Genomic DNA, 23875 nt, shown 5'->3' on the forward strand with positions numbered 1-23875 from the left:
AGCGAGTCTTGTGCCACCCGGTTTTTATTCCTTGCTTTTTATTGTCAAACCCAAGCCCATGAAAAGACAAGCTGATTTTTATACCTTCCTGTCATAACCTATTAGACAGAGGCTATAAACCTGAAAATTTTCGACCATCAACCAATTTGAAATGTCGGTTGCGTGTAATCTGAGAAGGAAGGGATCAAAATTAAAAGACACCCACTTTTGTCTTTTCATTGTAAGAACAAAACCATGAGGGTAATTAATTTTCGTTTCACCCCCTCGGGGTCTAAACGCATCTTCATCAGATTTAGTCTCAACAGATCTCTCTTCCACAGCATGAAGCACGTGATAAATATTCATTAAAAGTTAATCCATTTACGTTTTAGTGATCAATTGACCAAGTTACTTCTTTCAATTAATTATTCTTACTATGTAAGGTGTTGGTTGAAAAAAGAAAGTGTCACGAGAGGGATTCGAACCCACACCTGCGGCTAAATATGTCGCTGCTCTACCACTTGAGCTATCGTGACTGTCGATCTTCTGGGACAATGGCCAAAAGAGGGAAAATTCGAACGGTTGTAGGTTGCGATGGGGAGTTGGTGCCGGGGGGATCGAAGTCACGACAGCCCAAGTGGTAGAGTAGCGGCGTATCAAGCCAAAGGTCGTGGGTTCGAATCCGCTCGTGACACTGCCATTTTAATCTCAACCACCTTACATAGAAAGAATAATTAATTGAAATTCATTAAAAGCTGTATTAATGTAAACTTATATTTGCTTAAAAAAAGGGGGATATTAATTACACATTTATATACACTCAACGTCAAAAAAAACCGGATACTCGAATTTGGTTATCTCAAAATTTTTGTCGTTATATTAATTATAAAAGTCTTCTTTTAATGTAAAACAAATGAAACGAGAATACAAATTCATGAGTTTTAATTTTTAAAAAATTAATTATGGTTTGAAAGAAAACACCGAAAAATCAATTAGTGACAGATTAAAATTAAATAACAATTTATTACCTGGTTTAGCTTTTAATAACGCGTGTTACCTCCTCGGGCCTCGCGAGGGCCTTAAATCTCCTAGGCATCTATTAAATAAAAGGATTTCGTCTTATGAAACAGAATCTCATTCTTCACACAGAGCGGTTTGAAGCTATTTATCGTAGTAATCGTTACAAGTAATGGATGACAACTCGAACTACATGCGGTCAATCATTATCGTTAAAACGAAGTTGTCCTCAATAAATGGGGTGACCAAAGTTCCAGAAGAACTTACCTTCGTGAAGCAAAGATCCATTCTGTACGATAATCAGTCGGGAATAATGGACGTTGATTCCAACCAATTTCAAACGTAACCGACTGTTTTTGAATTGCGGTGTCTCTCTCATGGCATATGAAGCAAAGCGTTCTCAACGTCTTCTCCACGACGGACCCGGTCTTCTGATTGCCACAGACCAAACCGGCACTCATATGTTAAGAGATTTGATTTGCGAATAGACGCCATTCCACCCGATGCCTCTCCAGTAGTAGACTGTTTTTGAGCTCACCCTTACATTACGGACCGTTTGCAGTTGACTACCTATCAACGAAGCCGTTAATTGACAGTTCCGTAATGATTCGAACCCATGATAACTCAACTGGTTAGAGCAGCGGCGTATTGAGCCGAAGGTCATGGGTTCGAATCTCGCTCGTGACACTAACTTTTTCATCTCAACAGAGACCTTGCATAGAAAGAATCATCAATTGAAAAACTAATTTGGTCAATTAGACCACTAAAACATAATGGAGTTAATACAATTTTTTTGAATGATCATTATTGACCAGAGGAGGAAATTTAACACTTTAATTTCTAAACTGATAAAACCAAACACTGCAAACCATCATGTGGTTAGAGTGGTCTATGTTTACTTCAAAGAAAAAATAAAAATAATTTGCTGAAGATTTTTACCTTTTGCCAAGAAATTAAAACATATTTTAACCTTCTCTAATAAACTCGTTTAATTAACAATATCAAAAAATGAATAGACAAACTCAAACAATAAGTTTCATTAGGTGTTGGTGTGCAAAAAATAAATCAAGCAAAAAAACTTTATAGTTTATGATGAATCGCATAATTAATAAAAATAATGTGTGGTGATTAGAGACCGATTAATCGATATTTATTTAGAAATCGTGAGATGCGGTCTGGTGTGATGTAGGTTTCAGAAAAACATTTTCTTTATCGTGCCAACGTTTCGATCTTTATTGAGATCATCTTCAGAGCCTGGGATTTACAAACGTAATTTACATATACCAATTACATTTTGGATGTGAAAAAGTGAATTTATACAATGCAAAATATATTGTGAGTAGAAATACTTTGATTGAATATATTAAAAAAATGTATATACACATTTTGCATTGTATAAATTCACTTTTCCACATCCAAAATGTAACTGTTATATGTAAACAATGTTTGTAAATCCCAGGCCCTGAAGTTGATCTCAATAAAGATCGAAACGTTGGCACGATAAAGAACATGTTTTTCTGAAACCTACACCACACCAGACCGCATCGCACGATTTCTAATTAAATAAAAATAATATGAAATTGAACACATTGGAACGGAGTTCGATTAATTCAATAATATTATATAAGCGAGGGTTCTGAACACCATAATTACACTTTTTATGTAAGGTCTAACGAAAAAGCTAGTGTAACGAGCGGTATTTGAACCCACGACCTTCGGCGTGGCTTCAATCCACCGGGGAACCAACTCCTCATCTCAAGTTACAACCTTTCGAATTTTTTCCTCTTTTTGCCATATTTTCAAATCGTGTAAAAGTAAATAGAGTAAGTAATTAAAAGTATAATTAATTAAAATACATAATAGTCAATTCTATATATTTTTTCACTTATATAAATGAATTACCAAAAATTATTTATTTTTATATCGGCTGCAGGGCCCGGAGGATGTTGAAATAAAAAAAGTTTATTTTTGCCGAAAGCTTGGCATATTCAACACAAAAACAAACAATATTTTTATAAACAAATTTATTTCTGTTTTGTTACAATAGAAAATGTCTTTTTCATTCGCATAAAATATTAGTTACACAAAAAATATCACAAAATTTCAATAAACTATCCATATGCTGTAATGGCAAAACATTAAAAATTCTGCTTAATATATATTTAACAATGGCAAAATGCTACAAGAAAGTAAAACATCTGGAGGAAAAATTGGTAACATATAAGTTTTTGATTATTTCACGTACAATGTGCGATCACGCAAAAAGTCACACTACACATAAATGGATTATATCAACATACAACGCTTTACACAAATTTGATCGAGTCACAAAATTTTAACTGCAGCTTTCAGATAATGTAAAATATAGCTCATCCCATTTCTATCACTTCATAAATTTTGAAAAATAGTTTTATTGTGGTCTTTTAGTGTTCAGTTAATGCGACCCTTACTGGTTTATGTTTACAATTAGGCACTCTCATGAAATCCATGTTTTTCTTCAACATAAGCTATTTTAGTTTTAATAACCAAGTCGCAACTATACCATTCACTATTAAAAGTTGAAATGTACAATTAAAAAAAAAAAGTTTTCAATTTAAGTATAAATAATTTTTTAAAAAATTTCTACATATAATTTTGTTTGGAAATTTAAAACATTTGAAATAATATGCCATACTTATATTTCTAATATTAAAATCATTGACACATTGAAAATTCTTTGTTTTTCTTTATCCGCTGTATATCGTAAATGACCTTCTCTACATAGCCCCAAAAGCTTCTTGTCAATTTGAATATCTAAAAAGTAAGGATGAATATAAGTACAATTTTGGTTAGGAAAAAGGCAAAATGTTTACCGACCTCTGTTAACCACACGTCATCGGCTAGAAGTTCATTGAGGAGAACTGTTGTGTCCTTATCAAAATCAATGGCCCTCTTTTCGTTCACTTTGTCCACGCAGACTGCATAAAGGGAAAATTTTTGGTGGCAGAGTCTGTGCAAAACCTCGAAGTATTGTATACAGGTCTGGCAAAGCGACGTTTCCTATTAAAGAGGGGAAATTTTTCATTTCATTATTAATAAACAAATGGAATTAAAAAAATCGTTAGCAAATTATAGCATAAATGTATAGGGGAAGGTGGTGGCTGAGTGGTTAGGGAGTCCAACTCATATCTGTGACGCTAGTGGTTCTGGGTTCGAATCCCGGCAGAACCCACAGCTATTTCATTGATAATAGTACACAAAAAGTATTGAGAACTTGTTTGACAACTCATCCACAACACCCCAGCGATTAGTTGGACCGTAAGCCCCCGGAGTTAAGGTTTTTTTAAAGGGTTTTTTCGGGGCAGAAGACAATTTTTTCCTTCATTGCGATCTAAATAACATCTATTGTGGAACTCCCCCATAGCTTATACCTTGGAATGTGTGTTATTCTTTATAAAACTGAGCTTTCCTGGGTGCCTCTTCGTGGATCTCGTTGGGCATGAAAAATGTGACTGTCCCATAAACAGACTAGCTTTACATTCGCAATATGTGAATGTGTGCCGACGTCTCTGGTTCCTTCTGACATAGCCGGCATTTTCCCAAGTTTACGTCTCAGCATTGTCCATCTCCTTAAAGTGATAGTTAAGAGGACATTGGCCAGTATAGAGTACTATAATTATCCTCAAATTCTGCCTGTTGAGAGAGAGAGGAGTTTTTTCGGCTTTTGCTTTGAGACATTTATAAATCTCGTAGCTCGCCCCGTATCTGGAGTGATTGCGTTTTTCTTTCTCAATCCATTTTTTCTGGTTCCAACTTAACTCACTAAGTACTCTCCCTCCGGCTTAGTTGTGGTTCTAGTCCCATAGGTGAAAGCGCTACCCCCTTTTTTGGCTATTTGGTCAGTGCCTTCATGTCCGAGCACCCACTTTAACGAAATAATTTAAAAGATTTTCATTTTTTCTTCTACATTTATTGAATTGATCATTTGAAATTAAGTCCTTGTCGGTGTTATAAAGCTAATAAAACTGTAGGTATCAAATGAAAAAAGCAACTTTTTTTTGGTCCCGCTGCAGGAACTAATCAATATTTTCTTTTGTTTCGAACTATAGTGTTCAAGATTAAATAATTTTATTTACGTTAGATGCAATGAATTAATTAATTATGATACAATTAATGATAAGTATAAATCCTTAGAGTTTATTGATATTCAATGAATTAACGAAACTCAGAAGGTCTTCTTTGTATTGGCAGATTAACCCGTCTTCATCCTTTGGCCAAATTTTTTCATTTAGTGATTTTTTAACTGTTGGAATTTTCAGAATTTCACTCAAATTTTGTTTCATAATAGTTAGTCTGGAGTTACATGATTTTGTATTAAAATTTTCCAACTGCAAATTCAGTTTTTCAAGTTGGAGAAGATTCATAGTTTCGGCTTCGGGGTTTCGTAGGTCATAATCATGTTAATAATGGTAAGGGTAAAGGAAGGATTCAAAAAAATTTTAACAAAAGGGATTTTTGAGTGAATATCTTATTTTTATTATAATGGTCCTGTGATTTCTTTTTCCCACCCCAATCGGATTACCTTTTTAATTTATGTGTGGTGATTAGTGGCCGTTAGTCAATGATTATTTGAAGATAGTGAGATGCGGTCTGGTGTGACGTAGGTTTTAGAAAAACATTTTCGTAATCGTGCCAACGTTTCGATCTTTATTGAGATCATCTTCAGAGCCTTGTGTTGTCTGCATTTCAACATAAAAGTTTCCTGATTGATAACCGATGCAAGGTTCTTTTCATTGTTGGCGATGACCTTCAGAGTACTCTTTGCTTGGTGTCCTTATGTAGTTGAAATCTGTTCATAGAATCCCCTGTTCTTCGATCTTCGTGTTGTGTTTATGTCCGTTAGTTAAAGATTATTTGGAGATCGTGAGATGAGGTCTGGTGTGACGTAGGTTTTAGAAAAACATTTTCTTTATCGTGCCAACGTTTCGGTCTTTTTTGAGATCATCTTCAGAGCCTTGTGTTGTCTGCATTTCAACAAAAAAGTTCCCTGATTGATAACCGATGCAAGGTTCTTTTCATTGATGGCGATGTCCTTCAGAATACTCTTTGCTTAGTGTCCTTATGTCGTTGAAATCTGTTCATAGAATCCCATGTTCTTCGTTCTTCTCGTGTAGAAATGTGTGATGTTTAGTGTCGGTTAGTTAATGATTATTTGAAGATGGTGAGATGCAGTCTGGTGGTTTTTTATTTGGATTTTGGAAAGACAACAAGCGAGTCTTGATATTGCATTGACCAAAAAAATTGGTGGTGGTACTCCATGAAAAATAGCAGGGATGAATGAATTCCTTCGCGTAAAAAATTTGGAAATAACCTGGTCGCGTTTGATAGTTGTTACGACGTACAGCAAAATCCCTAAGTGTTTGATTAAAATACATCCCAGACACAATGGGCAAATTGTGTTTTGTTAAAATTATTATGATTGGTTGCCATTTTCTGATAATAATGAATTCTAGAACTCCCATTCCTCATCTTTTTAGGAATAGAACGGTTCGATTTGTAACAACACTGATCACATGATTTAGGAGATTCATCCAAGAATTTTTCTGGCTTCTGGTTCAGGTTCAAAGCAAGGACATCCTCAGGACTTGACCGATCATTACTAGTATAGTAACCAAAGTTACATAAATACAATAACTCACCAAGGAGGGAACATTTTCATCAGTCGGACTCAGTGTTTCGGAGTGGTAGGTGGAGCCGCACAGCATGACTCCTGAGGCCCCACCGTGAATACCGCAAATGCATCTCGACGAGGATATCGGCCCTTGGACTATCTTATAACTCGGCAGCTTCGCCGCTGTCTCCGTGACGACGTTCGGCCAGGCCAACACCTTTTTCAGCCTCATAAGAAGTTCATTGGAAAACGTATCGATCACTTTCACATTGTCCAGGAAATATTCATCTGAAAATGTGAAATTTTCTCATTAGGGCCATTGTCAATAAGTCAAAAGTTAAAACGAGCCACACCGACCTTTTTCCTGAAATATTTCTGTCAAGAAATTTGAATCGAGAGCTTGTGAAAAGAGCGTCTGTATGTAAACTTCAAAATTATCTTGATATTTTGAATTCTCATTCATACTCTCTGCTATAATATCCCTGTAGAGAAATTTAAAATTATAAACTATTATGACTGAAAGTTGTCGTATTTGGATGGGGATTTAAATAAGCAGTTATGGAAAAATAAAAAACCTGCAAAAACATTTAATGTTTAAGGGATTTACCTTCCCGACGTTATGACATGTAACCCGGTCGATATCATCTGAACCACGGTCTCATGTTTTGTCTGAGATATAGTTTTGACTGACACTTTTTCATAAACGTTCTTACTTTCAGGACTCCAGCCAGTGAACTAAGAGAAAAATGAGAAATTACAATTCTACTATTGTTTATTAATCTACTAAAACACCGACGCTTACGCAAGGTAAATTTATGTAAAACAGCACACCATTTTTGACAAAGTGAGTGAATTTCTGAAGCATCGCCTTTTCTTTTACTCTCCAAATAGGAGGATTGGCCAAGATCATGTCAGTTTGCAAAACGACAAAATCACCGACCTAAAATTTAAAGATATGAAAACTAATGGCATTTTCATTCCTAACCCAAAATGAGAAAGCTCACGTTAAAAGGGAATTGGGCGTGAGATTTGGCAGATGCAGAAGGCATTGGAGAAACAACTGCATGCGGTTTTTTAATGATATTCTTGTCCACATATTTATCTGAAAAGAAAATACTTGTAAAAATAATAAAGCTGGTATTGTTTTTATTTATTTTTTATCTAAAAACCTGTATTACTATTAACAGGTTGGAAATTTTCTAATGTTTTCACTTTTTCCGGTTTGTGTTTAATTCGTGTTTTTTTCTTCGTGTGATTCCTTTTTCGTTTAGAGAGTATTATTTCATCTTCATCCTAAAAATAAAATACATAAACTATTAAAAAATATATGCAATTATAAAATTTAAATCTTGTGAAATGATGAAAATGTTTGTTCTGAGTTGTATTGGTCATTCCTATGAAAAGAAGATTAAAGAAAAACCCCATACAGAAGAATCTGGAGACCATGCAGGATCTAAATCTGAAAATTGAAGTTCATCGCCTTCGATTTCTTCATTGAGATTGCCGAGTTTGTCTTTAGCCTTTCTTTTTGCACATTCCCTTCTAGGCAGTGGGAAATCATCTCCTTTGTCTAAAATGTTTGTCATTTAATAAACGATTTGGATATAAATCCTTTTACTAATTAAAAAAAAAAAATATTCACTTCTCCTGTTCATTCTCTTTCTGCGTTTTTTCTTTTTAGTCTGTTTTGGATTTTTGTCTAATTTGTTAGTATCAACTTCCTCTTTATTTTCCCAGTGTTCTTTCACATTCTCTTGATTGTTGTTGTTGGTCTCGCAACGTGGGTTAAAACCCAATTCATTTTCACTCCATTCAGATTGGGAAGAATCGAAATTCCTTTCTTGCGACGTCCTAGGTAGAGGAAAATACCTCGGATCGTCTTGTGGATCAGCAGGAAAGTCACTTTGTTTTATACTCGGATTTGCCATGGATTTCGACAACACCCAAGTCGTTCTAGGGATAGGCCTTGGGTTGGGAGGTGGTGACGAGTCCTTGTCCCCTTGAAGAAACTTTACGTAGCTGGACATAAAGCTAGCTCTAGGATTTGGTGCTAATATCTTCCTTTCTTTCATGTTGTCCCAAGGGAAATTTTCTTCGGATAGAAAACTCAATTCTTCTTCAATGTTTGGGACTGATTTCGGCCGTGTCTTCTCCGTATCAGCTTCATCGTTCGGCTGTACTGATGGGACGTGGAAAGCAGGAAAATACGGTAATGGAGGTACAACGATCGACTGATGCTGGACCCCAGTAAAATTACTTAGTGTCGACTGTGAGGTGAATGTGACAGGTGAGTTTGAAAACATTTTCGGTGGAGGGATGTTCCACCTTTCGAACTCGTAATAACTGTTTTGGTTCTGGAGATTCCCATTGTGATGTGCTGGTGGTGGAACCCGGCCGTAATAGTCATCCGGCTTTTCTGAACTCTTTGTTCTTCTTTGTTTGTCTTCTAACACTTTCTCAGGCTGCTGCTGTTGCAAGGTTTTCACAAGGCTCATCGGATCACCTCGACAACTGCTCAAATCTTGAAGTGCCACTTGAGGGGCTGAATCCAAATACTGTTGCTTCTGCGGCACTTGCACATCGTAATTTAAAAATTTTCTTTGCCTTTCATCCCAATGTTTGTTATAGTCTGGTCTCTCGAATCTGAAAAGTACAAGCGTCAACTCCAACAAATAACCTATGTAGGGAGATATGATTTGTCACCTGTTATCTGGAAAATTCTTATCACTCCTCGTAATTACAGAGTGGTAATTAGTGACATTTCGTGGAAGACTAGCATCAATCGGCGGAGAGACTTCAGTTTTGTTGTAGCAAATGTCATGTTGCACAGGGCTCGGGGACGATATGGATGTCATAGGAGAATTGTATAGAGGATAAACCGGGCTCTGGGTTACTTGTATGGGTGACTGTTGGTGAAGAGGGCTAGGGCGTTTAACCGCAGCACAATCAGCAGTTGCTGAATTTGAGCTAAAGACATCTGAAGCTTTGTTCCGGTAGTCATCAGCTGAACTGAATCTATAAAAGTTAAAAGAATACCTAAACATTCTTTACATGGTTGCACAAAACTTGTTTGTAATCACGGTAAAATTAATTTAAAATCAAATTTAAAAACTTGCGTATCGATTTAATTAATAAGAGCTTAAACAATTTGCTTTAAAATTTATTAATTGTTAATAGATATTTTAAACATGGAATTGAGAAATAAATGAAATGGTGGTTGAGTTCCCTGTGTAGTACCTGTAATGTTGTTGATTTAAGTGATACTGTTGGGTTCTCAGTTTGTGGAAATTGCGATGACCATCCATCATAGCGAAGCTGATAGGTGAAGACTGGATTTCATTTTCTCTTCTTTCTGATTGATCCATTTGGTGGAGGGGTTTTGTAGGTGGTGTAAACTCTCTCGCCTTTTCTGTCCTCTGTGTGAACTGTCTTGGAGGTTGAGGAATCCTGTATTCTTTCGGTGGCATTGAGCCAGCACAAGACTGCTGCAAGTGACCATTTTGAAACTTTGGATAATCTACCGGTTTAAAGTTAGATTCTGAGTAGAAAGAGTTTGTCTTTGTCGGCGAAGGAGGGCACTTTTTCGGATCGTATGGTGAATTTTTATAATCTAATTGTGTATTGAAAGGTTGTGAGAAGTGGTTGAAATTTTCGTAAGGTTTCGCACTGTTTGGCACACTCTCATGGGGCAATATGCCAAAGGGACTGGGCAGCTGGTTGTTTTGAGGCCATCCGATGGAAGAATTATTCTGATCGAACATATTGCCAGTAGGTGCCACATTATAAGCTTCAGTCTGCTTAAGCGGCCTGTAATGCGCTTTTTGGTGGAAAAGAGGGGTGAAAACTGCTTCATACGGAACAGGTGGTGGTGAAAGGAACCCGTTATGGTTAAAAGGCGATGCGGTATTGGCAAAGCTTGAATTGGCATGTGCTTGAAACAGTAACTGTGAAGTCGTGGAAGATGCTTGAACCGGCCCTCCACCGGTGCCAAGATGGTGCAATTCACTTTGACCATTCTGGAAGCCACCGCTGGTCAACCTGTTGTACGAAGCAGCATACGCAGACCAAGGGCCGACCGGATCCATTTTAATATAACCATCAATCTGGTACCCGGCACATTCTGAGGTTTATGTCCTGCAAAAAAAAGAAAAAAAAGATTTTTATATATATTTGTATATATATACATACACACATTTTATATTTACATATATTTGTAAATTTTATATACATTTGTATGTATATTCTCTCTATTCAAAAATGTTACTTAATCCAACACAGAGTTGTTTAAATTTATGTTAAAACAGAGCCTGCACAGCGAATTTATGCTTATGGAAAATTTAAACTGTGCAGTTTAATATAATATAAAACAAGACACTTAAATAGTATGCTCAACATTTTTCATGTGACCCATGACCCCTTGACTAGTGATAATAATCACCTACTCACACAGATGTCCCACTTGAAGAGAGAAGGTTGCTGAGGGCAACCAAAGCAGTTATTGTTACAATATTAATTTGTTGCTTATATCCTTGTTTTTTTATTTTAAAAAAAAATTATAAAATTCAGTTTTATATTTGGGGTGTATGGGTCAGGCTTGTAGAGAAAGGTTGTTCAGTGTGTCACTTGGTCGAAGAGTGCCACGCCTTGGCCCTTTTCAGAGAGCGCGTAGGCATGGCACCCAACATAAAGGCAGCCTTGTTCGAGAGAGTGGGTTGTTGGGTCCCCTGTTCTGATTTTTAAGAAAAATGGGGGTGTTTCCCCATTGGTAAATATTATGTATATAATTATTGTGTAGCTCTACAGTGTGTACGTATGTTTGATTGTGTGAATGGATAAGTAAGAGGGCTGATGCTGTGATGATGCTTTCACAGTGGATGGTGGGGTTGGCATGACTCATCTGTTGGTAGCCCGCCATTAATTAAAAAAAAGAATAATAAAAAAAAAAAAAGAATCATTCATAATATCAAAAGCTACAACATTTCTGACCCAACAGATATAATTTTAACAAAATTATATTATCACATACACACTTCTACTCATATTGTTTCTTATATGCATACCATTTACTCTTTTACTTATATTTTTAATATTTGTCAACACCTGAAGATTGCAAACTGGCCTTATACGGCCTAAATTGTCTATTTAAAAATGTTGCACATTGCAATCTACACCTCATCTTGAAGAGTGGATGCAATAGTCAACATACTTAAAAAGGCCATGCCATCTTGGCAGATTCTGTAACAAATGGAAGATTAAAATAAATCCCACAAAATCGGAGACCATGCTAGTTACTAAGCGAAGGGTGGTGTCATAAACATGTCAAATTTGGGTCAGGTTATAGTCTACTACTGTAATCCCATTGGGTAATATTTGACAGTAAGCTCACTTTCGCCACCCATATAAAGAATAGAATGAATTTATAAAGCTGCAATTTTTGTCTTTTTTTCTTAATGCGCAAACTGTCCCCAGTAAACAAACTTCTATAAAGTAGTAGTCAGACTAATGCTCTTGTCTGTTTGCTCCTCATGGGGTTTGACATCCTCGATTGAACATAGCCTCCCTACAAATTATGCAAATAGGTTTTTACAGCTGGTGATCTCATTACCTCTCTACACTTGCATTCTTGACTTGCACACTAACACATGATTACATTATTACACCACATAAAACGCCTCTCAAAGAATTTCTTTGAATGGTGTAGGTTAAGCAGTAATCAGTTCAACATATTAGGTATTATTTGACACTGTGTAAATGCGTAGGAAAGCGTTTTTTCCTTAAATTTACTTTTTTTTTACATACACTAAAAAAATTCTGAAACAGGAGGTTAGGGATGGTTAGGTTATAATAGCTTATAATAGATGGTTATAATAGCAGGATGGTGGAGAACCGGTATTCCTCCATCACTCTAAAGGCAAATGCTTGGTAGTTTTATCATAAGATTTAGTTTCAGTCATTCTCAGTAGGTTGTATAAGTAGTACAACCTTCTGGCGTGTTGTACTTTCCTAGTTCATTAGTTCAGTCTGTCGAATCGATCATTCTCCTAATTAGTACTACGTCATTGCTACACATTACACTTTATGATGATGGATACTAGGAAGTAGGGGTTTTTGTTTCCCAAGCAAATCAGCCTTCTGGTATATTGTCCTTTGTTAGATTCTCAGTTCAGTGTAATTGACTCAATCCTTCTCTTAAGAAGTACTATATCATTGACGATACACTATATGATGATGGTGATGGATCCAACCTTCTGGCATGTTGTACTTTCCTAGTTCATTACTTCACTCTGTCGATTTGATCCATCTCTTAAAACGTACTAGGTAATTGATTATCGTTGTTGCACATTACACCCTATGATGATGATGCATACCAGGCAGTGGGTTTTTTCCCCCAAGCAATGCAGCCCTCTGGCTTATTGTACTACCAAGTTCCTCACTTCACTGTAATCGACATAATTCTTCTAAGAACTACTGGTCATTGAATGTCATCATTACACATTACACTTTATGATGTTGATGATGCATACTAGGGAGTGGGTTTTTCCCCAAGCAATGCAGCCTTATGGCTTATTGTTCTTCCAAGTTCCTCAGTTCACTGTAATCGACATAATTCTTCTCCAAAGGACTACTGGTCATTAACTGTCGTTGCTACACATTACATTCTATGATGATGATGATTTATACTAGGAAGTGGGGATTTTTGTTCACAAGTACTACAACCTTCTGGCATGTTGTACTTTTCTAGTTCGTTACTTCTGTCTGTCAATTCGATCATTCTCTTAAGAAGTACTAGGTCATTGACTGTCAATGTTGCTATTACACTCTATGTTGATGATGATGCATACTAGGAAGTGGGGTATTCCCCTGCAGTCTGACTTAATGTACTTTTCTAGTTCCTCAGTTCAGTGCAATCGACTCGATTCTTTTAAGAAGTATTAGATCTTGATTGTTGTTGCTACACATTTCACTAACATTACACACTTTCACTACATTATCTCTCAAAATCTACAACAGAACACAAACCATCTTCTCTATGTTTTTAATTTACCTTTTGTTGGAATTGTAGATAAAATGAAATATAAGGAATATATTGTGGTTCTTTAAAGGAAGGGTGACAGGTAAGCTAGAAAATAAATAAAATAACTTCAAACCAATTTTCATACCAATAGTTCTATTTCATGAAAGGGTTAGGTAAAAAAAAGTTTATGACCAAATATTTAATAAACATAACGTATCAAACAGAAAATCTTTGTTCAAGGAAGATATTTCGAGAAGGTTGTTGTATTGATAGGAAAATGAAAACCTGATAAGGTGATGATATGTGGAAAGAGAAAAGTGGAAGCAAGCCGGGCGCGATCCACTCACCTTGGCGATGAACCCAGCCCGCTCTGCCATTTCCACAGTTTTAAGGGGATTTTCTTTTTTTTGAAAACGAGGCCGGCCATCGACGAAAAACGGGACGAGACGCCGATCTCTTCTCTGTTTTGACGTTTGATTATCAAAACAACAACCAGAGGATCGAAACTCCGACAGCGCCTCCCGCGCATTTTTGAAACGAGGTTTCTCGGCTCTCACTTTGATTTCTCCAGTCCTGCTTCGAAGTTTCAGCTGCCTTCGGCCACATTGGAAAACGATTTTAACTTGTGGAAGGAACCATTGATGAACTAATTGCCCGAGTGCGAAAATACTCGAATCTATTCTTTATAAACATATTTCTATTTGTCCCTGAGATTATTATCTCCCAACACCTTGGTTTTGTAAAAAAATAAGCTAGTATCCATCAATCTTTATGACGTTTGAATCAGAAACGCACCATCTATTATACATTTAGGCTACGGTTACTTTTTATTTTGTTCTGACGAGTAAGTTCGAAATCCTCGTCAGGACAAGGTGTTACATTGCGCGCATTTTCTGATAGTCAGTACGCTTCTGTATCACAGCAAAATGTACAAACTTAATGAGTTTTATTTTTTTTGAAAGTCAGTTGATTAAGTTATTGTTGATAGGTGGTGGGAAAACATGATAATCACTTATTTTCCACAAGAGAGTTTCAAACGTATTGCTAGTCCCTTAAAAAAAAGCATATTAATCCGTGTATGTTTAGCGGTCAATATTTATCATATTAAATAAAATGAAATTTGAAAAATGGCAAAAAGAGAGAAAATTCGAACGGTTGTAGGTTGAGATGAGTTGGTGACCGAGGGGATTGAAGTCACGATAGCTCAAATAGTTAGAGCAGCGGCGTATTGAGCCGAAGGTCATGGGTTCGAATCCCGCTCATGACACTAATTTTTCGTCTCAACCAAAATTCTTAGGATGTTGATTGGGATTCGGGTTGTGGTCTTCAAACATACAATGTTATTATATCAACGCCCAAGCTTTCGACAAGTTTTATTGCCTTCTTCAGGGGATCTACAGAGACATAGGGACATAATAATTTAGACAGTTATAAAATATCAGTTTTATTTATTTATTTATTTATTATATATGTATATAGTTTGTTTGTATACATATCGTGGAATGTGCAATGTGTTTACGATTTGACTTTGTATCTGTAAGTAACAAAAAACTGATATTTTATAACTATTTATACAATTTATAACTGTCTAAATGATTATGTCCCTATGTCTCTGTAGATCCCCTGAAGAAGGCAATAAAACTTGTCGAAAGCTTGGTCGTTGATATAATAACATTGTATGTTTGAAGACCACAACACGAATCCCAATCAATATCGTATGAAGGCTGATTGATCGCACAACAAACAAAAATCTTAGATAAAAAGAATTATTAATATGGTCGATTATGACCACTAACAAAATATGGCTTATTGCTAGTGTTGATTTCTTGAGAGACTTTCTCCCGCCGAGAAATATCTCTGTTGTGATATTTTTTGTAGTTCATGTCCCACAAACACCAATTCTCAAAAACAAGACTAAACAGTTTATCTATATACACGGTGAACTACCAAAAGTGCCTAAATTGAACGTCAGAACGCATGAAAAAATCAAACTTGTTTGAACGCTGGAATGGTTCTGACGACATCGTGCGTGTTCTAACATACACTTCGCTGCCAAAGTGAATTTAGAGACTTTTTGTTATTTAACTATGGATATTGACAGTTATATAATTGAGTCTTGAGTTACTCTTGTGTTTGTCAATCGATGTTTCCGGCATGAAAGAAAAAACTATCCACTGTAACCACAGCCTTATGGATCTAGAAGGCAAGAAGGTATGAGGGCAAGGCTGTTCTGCCCTGGCACCCATTTGCTACTATTTGTTCCTATTAGGAGAATAATAACACATTTATACAGGCAATAGCACATTTTATTGCAATAATTACAAGAAAGAGAAAGTGCATGTAAAACATTGAAACATTAAACGGGTAGAAACATTTCTATTTTCGACCCTTCTGTTGAGAACGGCACGATCTGTTGGTACACGTATGGATCTAGAAGGTGTGAGGGCAAGGCTGTTCTGTCCTGGCACCCATTTGCCACTATTTGCTTCTATTCGGAGAATAATAACATATTTATAAACGGGCAATAGTGCATTTTATTGCAATAATTACAAGAAAGAGGAAGAGCATTTAAAGCATGAAAAACATTGAAACATTAAACGAGTAAAAACTATTCTATTTTTGATGAGAATGTCACGATCTGTTGGTACACTTATGGATCTAGAAGGCAGGAAGGTATGAGGGCTGTTCTGCCCTGGCACCCGGGGGAAAGAGCACCAGTGTCTACCTGGCTCAAGGCCATGCAATTGACGTATGTAATATTTCTTCTCTTTATTAATATTTGAAATCCTTTATTTGATATTAAATTTCTATGATGATGACCTTGAACTATTGAAGGTAATTGAATCGAGATCAAGTCATACTTCAGGTTAACCTTACGTACACATGATGCTCTTTGAAGGATCTTTCCCTTAATAACTCAAAGTGCTGACATATAGCCCACTCACAAGAAAAGTGACCCAAGTTGAGAAATTATAAAAACCAAATTATTTAATGTTTTTTTAAGTATTCGGGTGTGTGATGATACCAGAAAAATGACACAATTGTTGGACTCTTAACTACTTGGCACACCATTTTTGAAGCGGAGGAAATGCCCTGTCTCCATTCTCGAAAATATTTATGTCAGACAGAAATTGTGGCTAGAATAAACCGTAAAGAATTTATGTCCGATATATTTTTCAACCACTAGCTAGTTGTGTGGACACTACTATATCAATAGATGTAAACACCGGTTAGTTGTAAGTTCAAACTTGTTCGACACTTGTGGCAAAAGTTAGCTATTCGTCTACTCACAAGTTTGGGTCAAAAATAATCTTAGTAAAACTTACTACATCGATATATATACTTATTTATTAGGTTTGTATATTGTCTGTTACTATCACAAAACAATTAATACACTTCCAGATTCATTGACCGCCATTATTTTTACGACAAATAAACCAACTTAAATTACTGAGAGCCAAAATATGCAAGAGAAGTGTCGTAACACAAAAAGGGGTAGTTTGTAAGGGTAGACTGATGGGTTTTTGAAGTTTTGTGTTTTCATTTGTCTTGGAGAAACAAAAAAATAATATTCATGGATCATTTACCAAGAAAGACAAAGAACATTTAAAACATGAAAAATATTGTAATATTAAGCATTGACAATAAAGAAAAAATAAAAATAATTACATGCAGTATAATTTAGACTTCAATATTTTAATACAAAAGTAATATTTGGGATTTGACTAGCAAATAAAAACAATTGTAAACAAAAAATTATACATACATATATATTCACAACAATCAACGAGCACGTCTGGAATATATACACATATACACGCATTTGATTTGGCAATTTTAATTTGCTTTTATCTAAATGTTCCGGATTTCTATGAAACCATATTGTTGATTTCATAGTTATTTGCATGGTAGACAGCTTCAAGTAAAAATTAATAATTCTTTGTCTAAACTTATCGATGCAAAATCTGGAGTGCCCCAGGGTTCTATTTAGGCCGTTTATTATTTCTTACATTTATTAATTATGTTGCTCACTTTCTCTCTTAATATAAACTTCTTGCTGACGATGTCAAGCTGTACCATGTAATTAATAATGATAATGACACAAAAATACTCCAAATCGCTTTTTCTAATTTTATTGACTGGTGCGTAAAAATGGACTTAAACTTAATTTTAATTAATGCTTTGCAATGACATTTTTTAGACGTAATGAAAAAGTTAATTCATCCTACAAATTGCAACTACAAACTGTGACCACATTTAAGGATATTGGTGTAATATTTTCTCACGGCCTATAATTTTCCCAGCGTGTAACCACTATTACTAATGAGGCTAATCAATTGTTAGGATTCGTTATTTGCTCTACTCAACACTTTAGAAACATACTTACAATAAAAAATTTATTTTGCTCCATTATTTGTAGTCATTAGCATGCTAGTCCTATCAAAAGTAACTTTGTACCAAACTTAAAAGAGTTCAAACTAAATTATTAAGTTATGCTACTTTTAAATTAAAAATCCCTTTCAGGATATTTCTTTGATTTATTTCTCCTCTCTAGCCTTATCAATAGCAAAATTAATAGTTCTCAATTGTCAATTATTGGTTCAATTATCCAATGCCAATGGATGGAATTGATAAATACACCATCCTGACTGCTGGTATGGGGTCTCCCTAAGGCACGGCGGGGAGGTGGAGAGATTTAAAAAAAAAACCACTACCTATCCGAACATCGACAGTGTAAATCTGTTTTTGTAAAGTCTGTACAAGAGATATCTGTCAGATACCAGCAATTCTTGTTCTGTGTATACTCGTCTGGTAATGGGGTTGAACAATCTAATGTACATTGATAGTGTTGACTGACCTTTATTCATTTTAGATGGATTTGAACAAAATTCATGCAGTAGAATTTGACAAAATATATACAAATTTGTCTATAATTGATACAAAACAAATCAAACAGTTATAATAAATTAAAGAAAATAGATTGAAATAAATTTGATTTACAAATATTTACATACAATTATAAAATTATTTTACAATTTTTTTCAGATGTTTTAACTCATGAGATAACCAAATTGCACAAGACAACAAGGCAAGTGAGCCTGTCTGATGGAGAGAAGCCAGTGAAATTGGTACATAGTGGAGCAATGTCGTAATCCCGAGGGTCACCTGAAACATGAGTTTGAATCCGTAATGATGACATTTTGAAATTGGATCGCCCTTCAGTCAAGGTAAGTTGATAAATTTTGTTTAAACAATTTTTATCACCTGTAACCATCCCATGGCCATCAAAGCATTGGCGGCTCTATGAGCTCTTTTCGGTAGTTGCCTTCTCCGTGACAGTAACCAGAGACCGGAGATCAAAGACAATGTTGTGATACCCTACAAGTTTGTCAGTGTAATTACTCAGTTATTCTTGTGGTTAATATTTAACCTACAAGCACTCTATGATCGAATTGAACAGTGGATGGGTTTTCTGTGAAGTTAGTCATCACTGGCTCGTATACTAGAATCTCTTTTGGCACCCAGTTGTCCCCCATTTTTGGAAACGAGTTGTAAACCAAGCCGGCATCTAATCCAGCGACAAACACTCCTAAACATAAGGCATGACATTTAGGTTGTAAACTTAAGGTTATTCTTTCTGGACTTACCAGAGATGGCAGTTAAAAATACAAATGCTTTGCAAGAATGTGTTAATATCTTCAAACTCTTGAAACCAGAAGGAATGACTGCAGGTTTTACAGCTGGCAGGATGAGATCAAGAGCAGACCAAAGAAAGCCGGTGTATAAGACGAAAGCGAGACCGAGATGTGTAGCCAGCCTGTACTGAGACACTCTCACAATTTCTGAAGGGTGTTTAAATTTTTCATCGTCTAATCCAGACTTGACCATGTACCATCCCATCAAGCCCTGGAATTGAAAAGAAATTTAACAATCAAATTTTAAAAAAATAATATGTTTAATAACCTGAGCTCCGATCAAACTTCCGAATACGAGAACTCGTTTCTTCAACGGCGGTGTAAGCCAGCCTTTTGCCCAAAAAAACATTGCCGGGACTGCGAAAAATGCACCGATTGCTCTCCCCCAAGACCTGTGGGTGAATTCCAACCACCAAATTCTTTTGAACTCTTCTAACGTCATTGAAGACTTCTGCCTATAAAATATAATTGAAATGGCTTGCCCTCAGTGATATCAATCCAAAAGCAAGACAAGTACAGTTTGTATTCTGGAAACTGCTGATATCTTTGAAATTCTTCTTCCCACTCTTCATTAGTTGTTGGCATTTTTTCACCAAGCAATTTCCAAGTGACTATCGACAAGCCGGATTCGGTCAACCTTGTCAGTCCTCCTGAAGATAAAAACCAGTCAACCAATTTCAAAGGGCGAATGGTTATTTTTTTGTAAAAGGTGAGTAAGAGAAAATCCCGGCCTTTACGTAATTTAAATAATACGTAAAAATCAACCTAGAACAACTGCTCCAAAGACCATTCCGCTGCATCCGAGGAGCCACGTGCCTACAATTTTTTGTCCCCTTACATTTGTAGGCGCAAAGTTGCTCACGGCCGTCTCCGTCTTTCTTACAGTATTCTAAACGTATTTCTTTTTAAAACACGACACAATTTGAAAAATTCGAGAAGGAATTTATTTAAATACCTGGAAGATGGTGGTCCGCTTTGGCACAAGGCTATTTGCTTTTGTAAACAGAGAAAACCGGCTGGATTGCTGGAATAAATTTTGAATTGTTTTAGAGCATTTTTCGATTCAAATTTTATATTCACCATCGAAAGGTTGTTTCGGAATGTCAAATTCCTGGTGCAAAGGCCGGGGAAAATTCTCAACATGGTTTTCAAATAAAATAAGCAGATTTTCCAAACGACACGTCAACCCCGCTATAACCTCCTCGGTTGGCAGAGTGCATTGGGGCTTGGGCACTGGCGCCGCGTCGCGTCTCCAAACACCCGCCAGGGATTTGAAACAGGCCAACTTAAATAAAAGTCACTCACGGTTAAAAAATTTATTACACGATTTACGGATTCATATCTACCAGTACAAGAGCGTGTCCAGCACGTAGCGTGGCAGACACGGCACAGGCACTAGTATTCATATTTCATACTAGCGGTAATCGCAGCAACAGTCACCTCCAGACCAACAAACTATTCTTCAGAAAACCAATGGACAGGATTCTTTCCACGTCCATGTATTACAAATTACGTACATTTCATCACATATAATATATAATATTCTTATAATATTATTATTATGTTGATTGGGATTCGGGTTGTGGTCTTCAAACATACAATGTTATTATATCAACGCCCAAGCTTTCGACAAGTTTTATTGCCTTCTTCAGGGGATCTACAGAGACATAGGGACATAATCATTTAGACAGTTATAAATTGTATAAATAGTTATAAAATATCAGTTTTTTGTTACTTACAGATACAAAGTTAAATCGTAAACACATTGCACATTACACGATATGTATACAAACAAACTATATACATATATAATAAATAAATAAAAAGATCATCAAAAGATCGTAACAATACTTGCGTACAGATTTATTTATTTATTTATCTATTTATTTATTTATATATTATAACAGGCTGTGATAACATAGAATTACCAATGTATTAGAAATTAAGATCTTGTTTTTAAAAATTGTGGGAAATGATTGTTATCATTAGGTGATAGTGTGGGGAACCTCCCACCTGATAACGTGATAAACACAATTTTCTAGTCAAACGCCTGTGATATTTATGTACCAAAAGAATATTATTTATTAAGTAATTGTTACTGGTTTTAAAAAATGCCTATATATGTAAGAGGCTGTTAAGAAGAGGTTTTTATTTATTTATTTATTATATATGTATATAGTTTGTTTGTATACATATCGTGGAATGTGCAATGTGTTTACGATTTGACTTTGTATCTGTAAGTAACAAAAAACTGATATTTTATAACTATTTATACAATTTATAACTGTCTAAATGATTATGTCCCTATGTCTCTGTAGATCCCCTGAAGAAGGCAATAAAACTTGTCGAAAGCTTGGGCGTTGATATAATAACATTGTATGTTTGAAGACCACAACTCGAATCCCAATCAACATCGTATGAAGGCTGGTTGATCGCACAACAAACAATATTATTATTATTTATATTCTTATTGTTGGGTATTCAGCGACCTCGTCCGATTGTGGAAGGTAATCTTTTTCCCAAATGTGTTGGCAGATCTATTTTACGACACTTTGCCACTCAAATCACTCACCTGATTAGATCTAGAGCTTCAGTATATTAAAAATCCTTAAGATAACGTTAATAGGCAATAACATGCAAAAAAAATATTATATAATAGAAATAACGAATATATTATAAGAAACAGTTACGGCAAAGGTAAACAAAGTTAGTTTCTTATTGTAATAATAATAATACTATCAAATAAAATTATAGTATTAGTTTTAAATTAAAAAATTAATTAAACAGAGAAATACCGGAAGAGCTCTTCAATGAATTTAGAAAAGAAAGAAAAAAAACTAAGTTAGAATGAAGATACAAAAAAATCATATATATTTAAATTAAACTATAAGTTCACTTGTGAGTACTCTTGATGTATAGATGTGACGTGGCGTTGCGGTTGTGCGGGAAAGATTATGAAGTCGGGTCCACTTCTGCTGCGGTGCGGGAAGATGTCAGGCGTGCGCTCGTTGTGAATCAAGACATAGAACACAACTGATTGTAGTGCGGCGGACGAATAATAATAATAACGCCCGTATTGTTGAACAATACAGAACGTTGAACTATCGATTTACAACACAAAATAACTTATACAAAATGACTGCCTGAAACATCTAAATTTAAGAAACAGAGCGTATGCTGTCTTCTTGGCGGTTGAGACGCGACAGGTCCAGTTGACTGGACTTGACAAAAAAAAGAAGGGGCGTTTCCATGGTAATGAAAAATACAAAACAATTCACCGTAGCAACGGTTACGTGTAAACACTGTGTTCATGGCAACCGAAAGCATAACATTTGGTTCCCACAGCAACGGGAGGCGTAAACATTCGTTCCCCGTGGCAACGAGACCAAACAAACTAACTTAAATTAAAACAAAAATAAAATTTAAATTCAGGCATAAACACTTATATATTATTATTATACAGATTTTGTAAAATAAAATTTAAAAAAAAAATCTTGAATATGTACTGATCGGCGATTCGGATTTTAGCCCGAATTCAGATTAGCGCAAGTTCGGTTTACCAAGACTGGACATTATAATTAAAATTATAATGCAATTTATTATAGGTAGGCACCTAAAGCGGCCCATAGACGGTCAATATTATTGTACAATATAGATTGCACAATAATTTGACGGTTGCTCCTTAACGTTCAGTAATATTGTTCAAAATTTTGTTTGTGCAATGAACTGTACCACTTGTTGATATTTCACAAACTGACTGATATTGCGCAATAATGCCAACAGACGGTGCAATATTGTCTAGGTTGTACAATATATTTTCAACTTTTCGTCAATCATGCAATGTATTGCACAAACTTTCAATATCGTCTACACACGATCAATTAAATTGCACAACCCAAAATATTGTGCAATAATATTGATCGTCTATGGGCCGCTTAAGCTATTGGAATTGCACAAATCTTGTCTGTCATCTATTCGTACTAACCGTATTGAACCGCACAGACAAGAAAAGACAACCGGAGACACGTGCCAGCACAAGCAAAACATTCTCGGCGACAATGCTGCCCGATGCTGGTACGTGTCTGCACTGACACGCTCCGCAAATGTTCGCTAAGTATGAACGTTCTTATATGTTTTGTATGTAATGATGTTTTTTGTGTCTGCCACGCTACGTGTTGGACACGCTCTGTGCTGGTAGATATGAATCGACCTTTATCGTTCGATTAACGTCTCGATATATAAATTAATGACGTAATTAACGAATTGTACGTATTTGTCTACAAATTTGTGCAGTTCGCTTGATCTTATTGAAAGTCTTGAGAACTAGATGACGGTTTGAAGTGCGATATTTGCTTTTCAAAATGATTAAAACGAAGAATTAGTTATAAAATAATTAAGGTTTAGTGACCGTGCTTCTGAGAATGGTCGGTGTTATGGGTCTGCGGATGGTTGAAGTCCGTGAACTGATGCCGATGGATCTAGCTGTCGGTAGACTAGGAACTAGAGCTAAGAGACTAG

The 23875-nt window shown here is 35.7% G+C and overlaps 3 protein-coding genes across 12 annotated transcripts in view; 1 reads left to right on the top strand and 2 right to left on the bottom strand.

Annotated features, from left to right (window-relative positions):
- Positions 1 to 3096: 3096 nt before the first annotated feature.
- On the bottom strand, positions 3097 to 18643 carry LOC106661758. 4 transcript variants are annotated; one of them, XM_014385361.2, is made up of 13 exons: positions 18520 to 18643; positions 9884 to 10780; positions 9350 to 9661; positions 8289 to 9289; positions 8074 to 8216; positions 7816 to 7939; positions 7651 to 7748; positions 7449 to 7586; positions 7254 to 7381; positions 7004 to 7128; positions 6675 to 6934; positions 3853 to 4035; positions 3097 to 3789 (listed from the first exon to the last, which is right to left on the bottom strand). In XM_014385361.2, exons 2-13 carry the CDS (start codon positions 10729 to 10731, stop codon positions 3691 to 3693), a joined length of 3459 nt encoding a protein of 1152 aa, XP_014240847.1. In that variant the 5' UTR covers positions 10732 to 10780; positions 18520 to 18643; the 3' UTR covers positions 3097 to 3690. The 4 variants fall into 4 exon arrangements, with proteins under 4 accessions (XP_014240847.1, XP_014240848.1, XP_014240846.1 ...); XM_014385362.2 differs by lacking the exon at positions 18520 to 18643 and adding an exon at positions 17428 to 17445; XM_014385360.2 differs by lacking the exon at positions 18520 to 18643 and adding an exon at positions 14009 to 14322.
- On the bottom strand, positions 18548 to 20590 carry LOC106661760 (cytochrome c oxidase assembly protein COX15 homolog). Of its 2 annotated transcripts, XM_024229970.1 has the most exons (9): positions 20438 to 20590; positions 20313 to 20381; positions 20123 to 20246; positions 19875 to 20007; positions 19626 to 19812; positions 19310 to 19568; positions 19097 to 19251; positions 18927 to 19040; positions 18548 to 18827 (listed from the first exon to the last, which is right to left on the bottom strand). In XM_024229970.1, the coding sequence occupies exons 1-9, from the start codon at positions 20498 to 20500 to the stop codon at positions 18687 to 18689; spliced, it is 1245 nt and encodes a 414-aa protein (XP_024085738.1). In that variant the 5' UTR covers positions 20501 to 20590; the 3' UTR covers positions 18548 to 18686. The 2 variants fall into 2 exon arrangements, with proteins under 2 accessions (XP_024085738.1, XP_014240856.1); XM_014385370.2 differs by lacking the exon at positions 20438 to 20590 and having other exon boundaries at positions 18549 to 18827; positions 20123 to 20258.
- Positions 18712 to 23875, top strand: part of LOC106661759 (tubulin alpha-3 chain-like) — a 58417-nt gene continuing 53253 nt past the window's right edge. For 5 of the 6 annotated variants that reach the window (XM_014385365.2, XM_014385366.2, XM_014385364.2 and 2 more), the window contains exon 1: positions 18712 to 18889. The gene's annotated coding sequence lies outside the window, so the exon portion shown is untranslated. The remainder of the gene's footprint in view (positions 18890 to 23875) is intronic. The other variant, XM_024229955.1, reaches the window with a different exon arrangement.

This window comes from Cimex lectularius, unplaced genomic scaffold (assembly GCF_000648675.2).
Source record: "Cimex lectularius strain Harlan isolate CLEC.00 unplaced genomic scaffold, Clec_2.1 scaffold57, whole genome shotgun sequence".
NCBI lineage: Eukaryota > Metazoa > Arthropoda > Insecta > Hemiptera > Cimicidae > Cimex > Cimex lectularius.

Excerpts from the sequence above, each read along its gene's own strand:
- LOC106661758 (XM_014385361.2), bottom strand. The coding sequence starts at position 10,731 with ATGGATCCGGTCGGCCCTTGGTCTGCGTATGCTGCTTCGTACAACAGG. Across the intron at positions 8,217-8,288 it reads AAAGAGAATGAACAGGAGAA|ACAAAGGAGATGATTTCCCA; the intron begins GTGAATATTTTT and ends CAAACATTTTAG. Across the intron at positions 7,940-8,073 it reads CATGGTCTCCAGATTCTTCT|GATGAAGATGAAATAATACT; the intron begins GTATGGGGTTTT and ends TTTTATTTTTAG.
- LOC106661760 (XM_024229970.1), bottom strand. The coding sequence starts at position 20,500 with ATGTTGAGAATTTTCCCCGGCCTTTGCACCAGGAATTTGACATTCCGA. Across the intron at positions 20,247-20,312 it reads AGCGGACCACCATCTTCCAG|AATACTGTAAGAAAGACGGA; the intron begins GTATTTAAATAA and ends AAATACGTTTAG. Across the intron at positions 19,041-19,096 it reads AATTCGATCATAGAGTGCTT|GGTATCACAACATTGTCTTT; the intron begins GTAGGTTAAATA and ends ACAAACTTGTAG.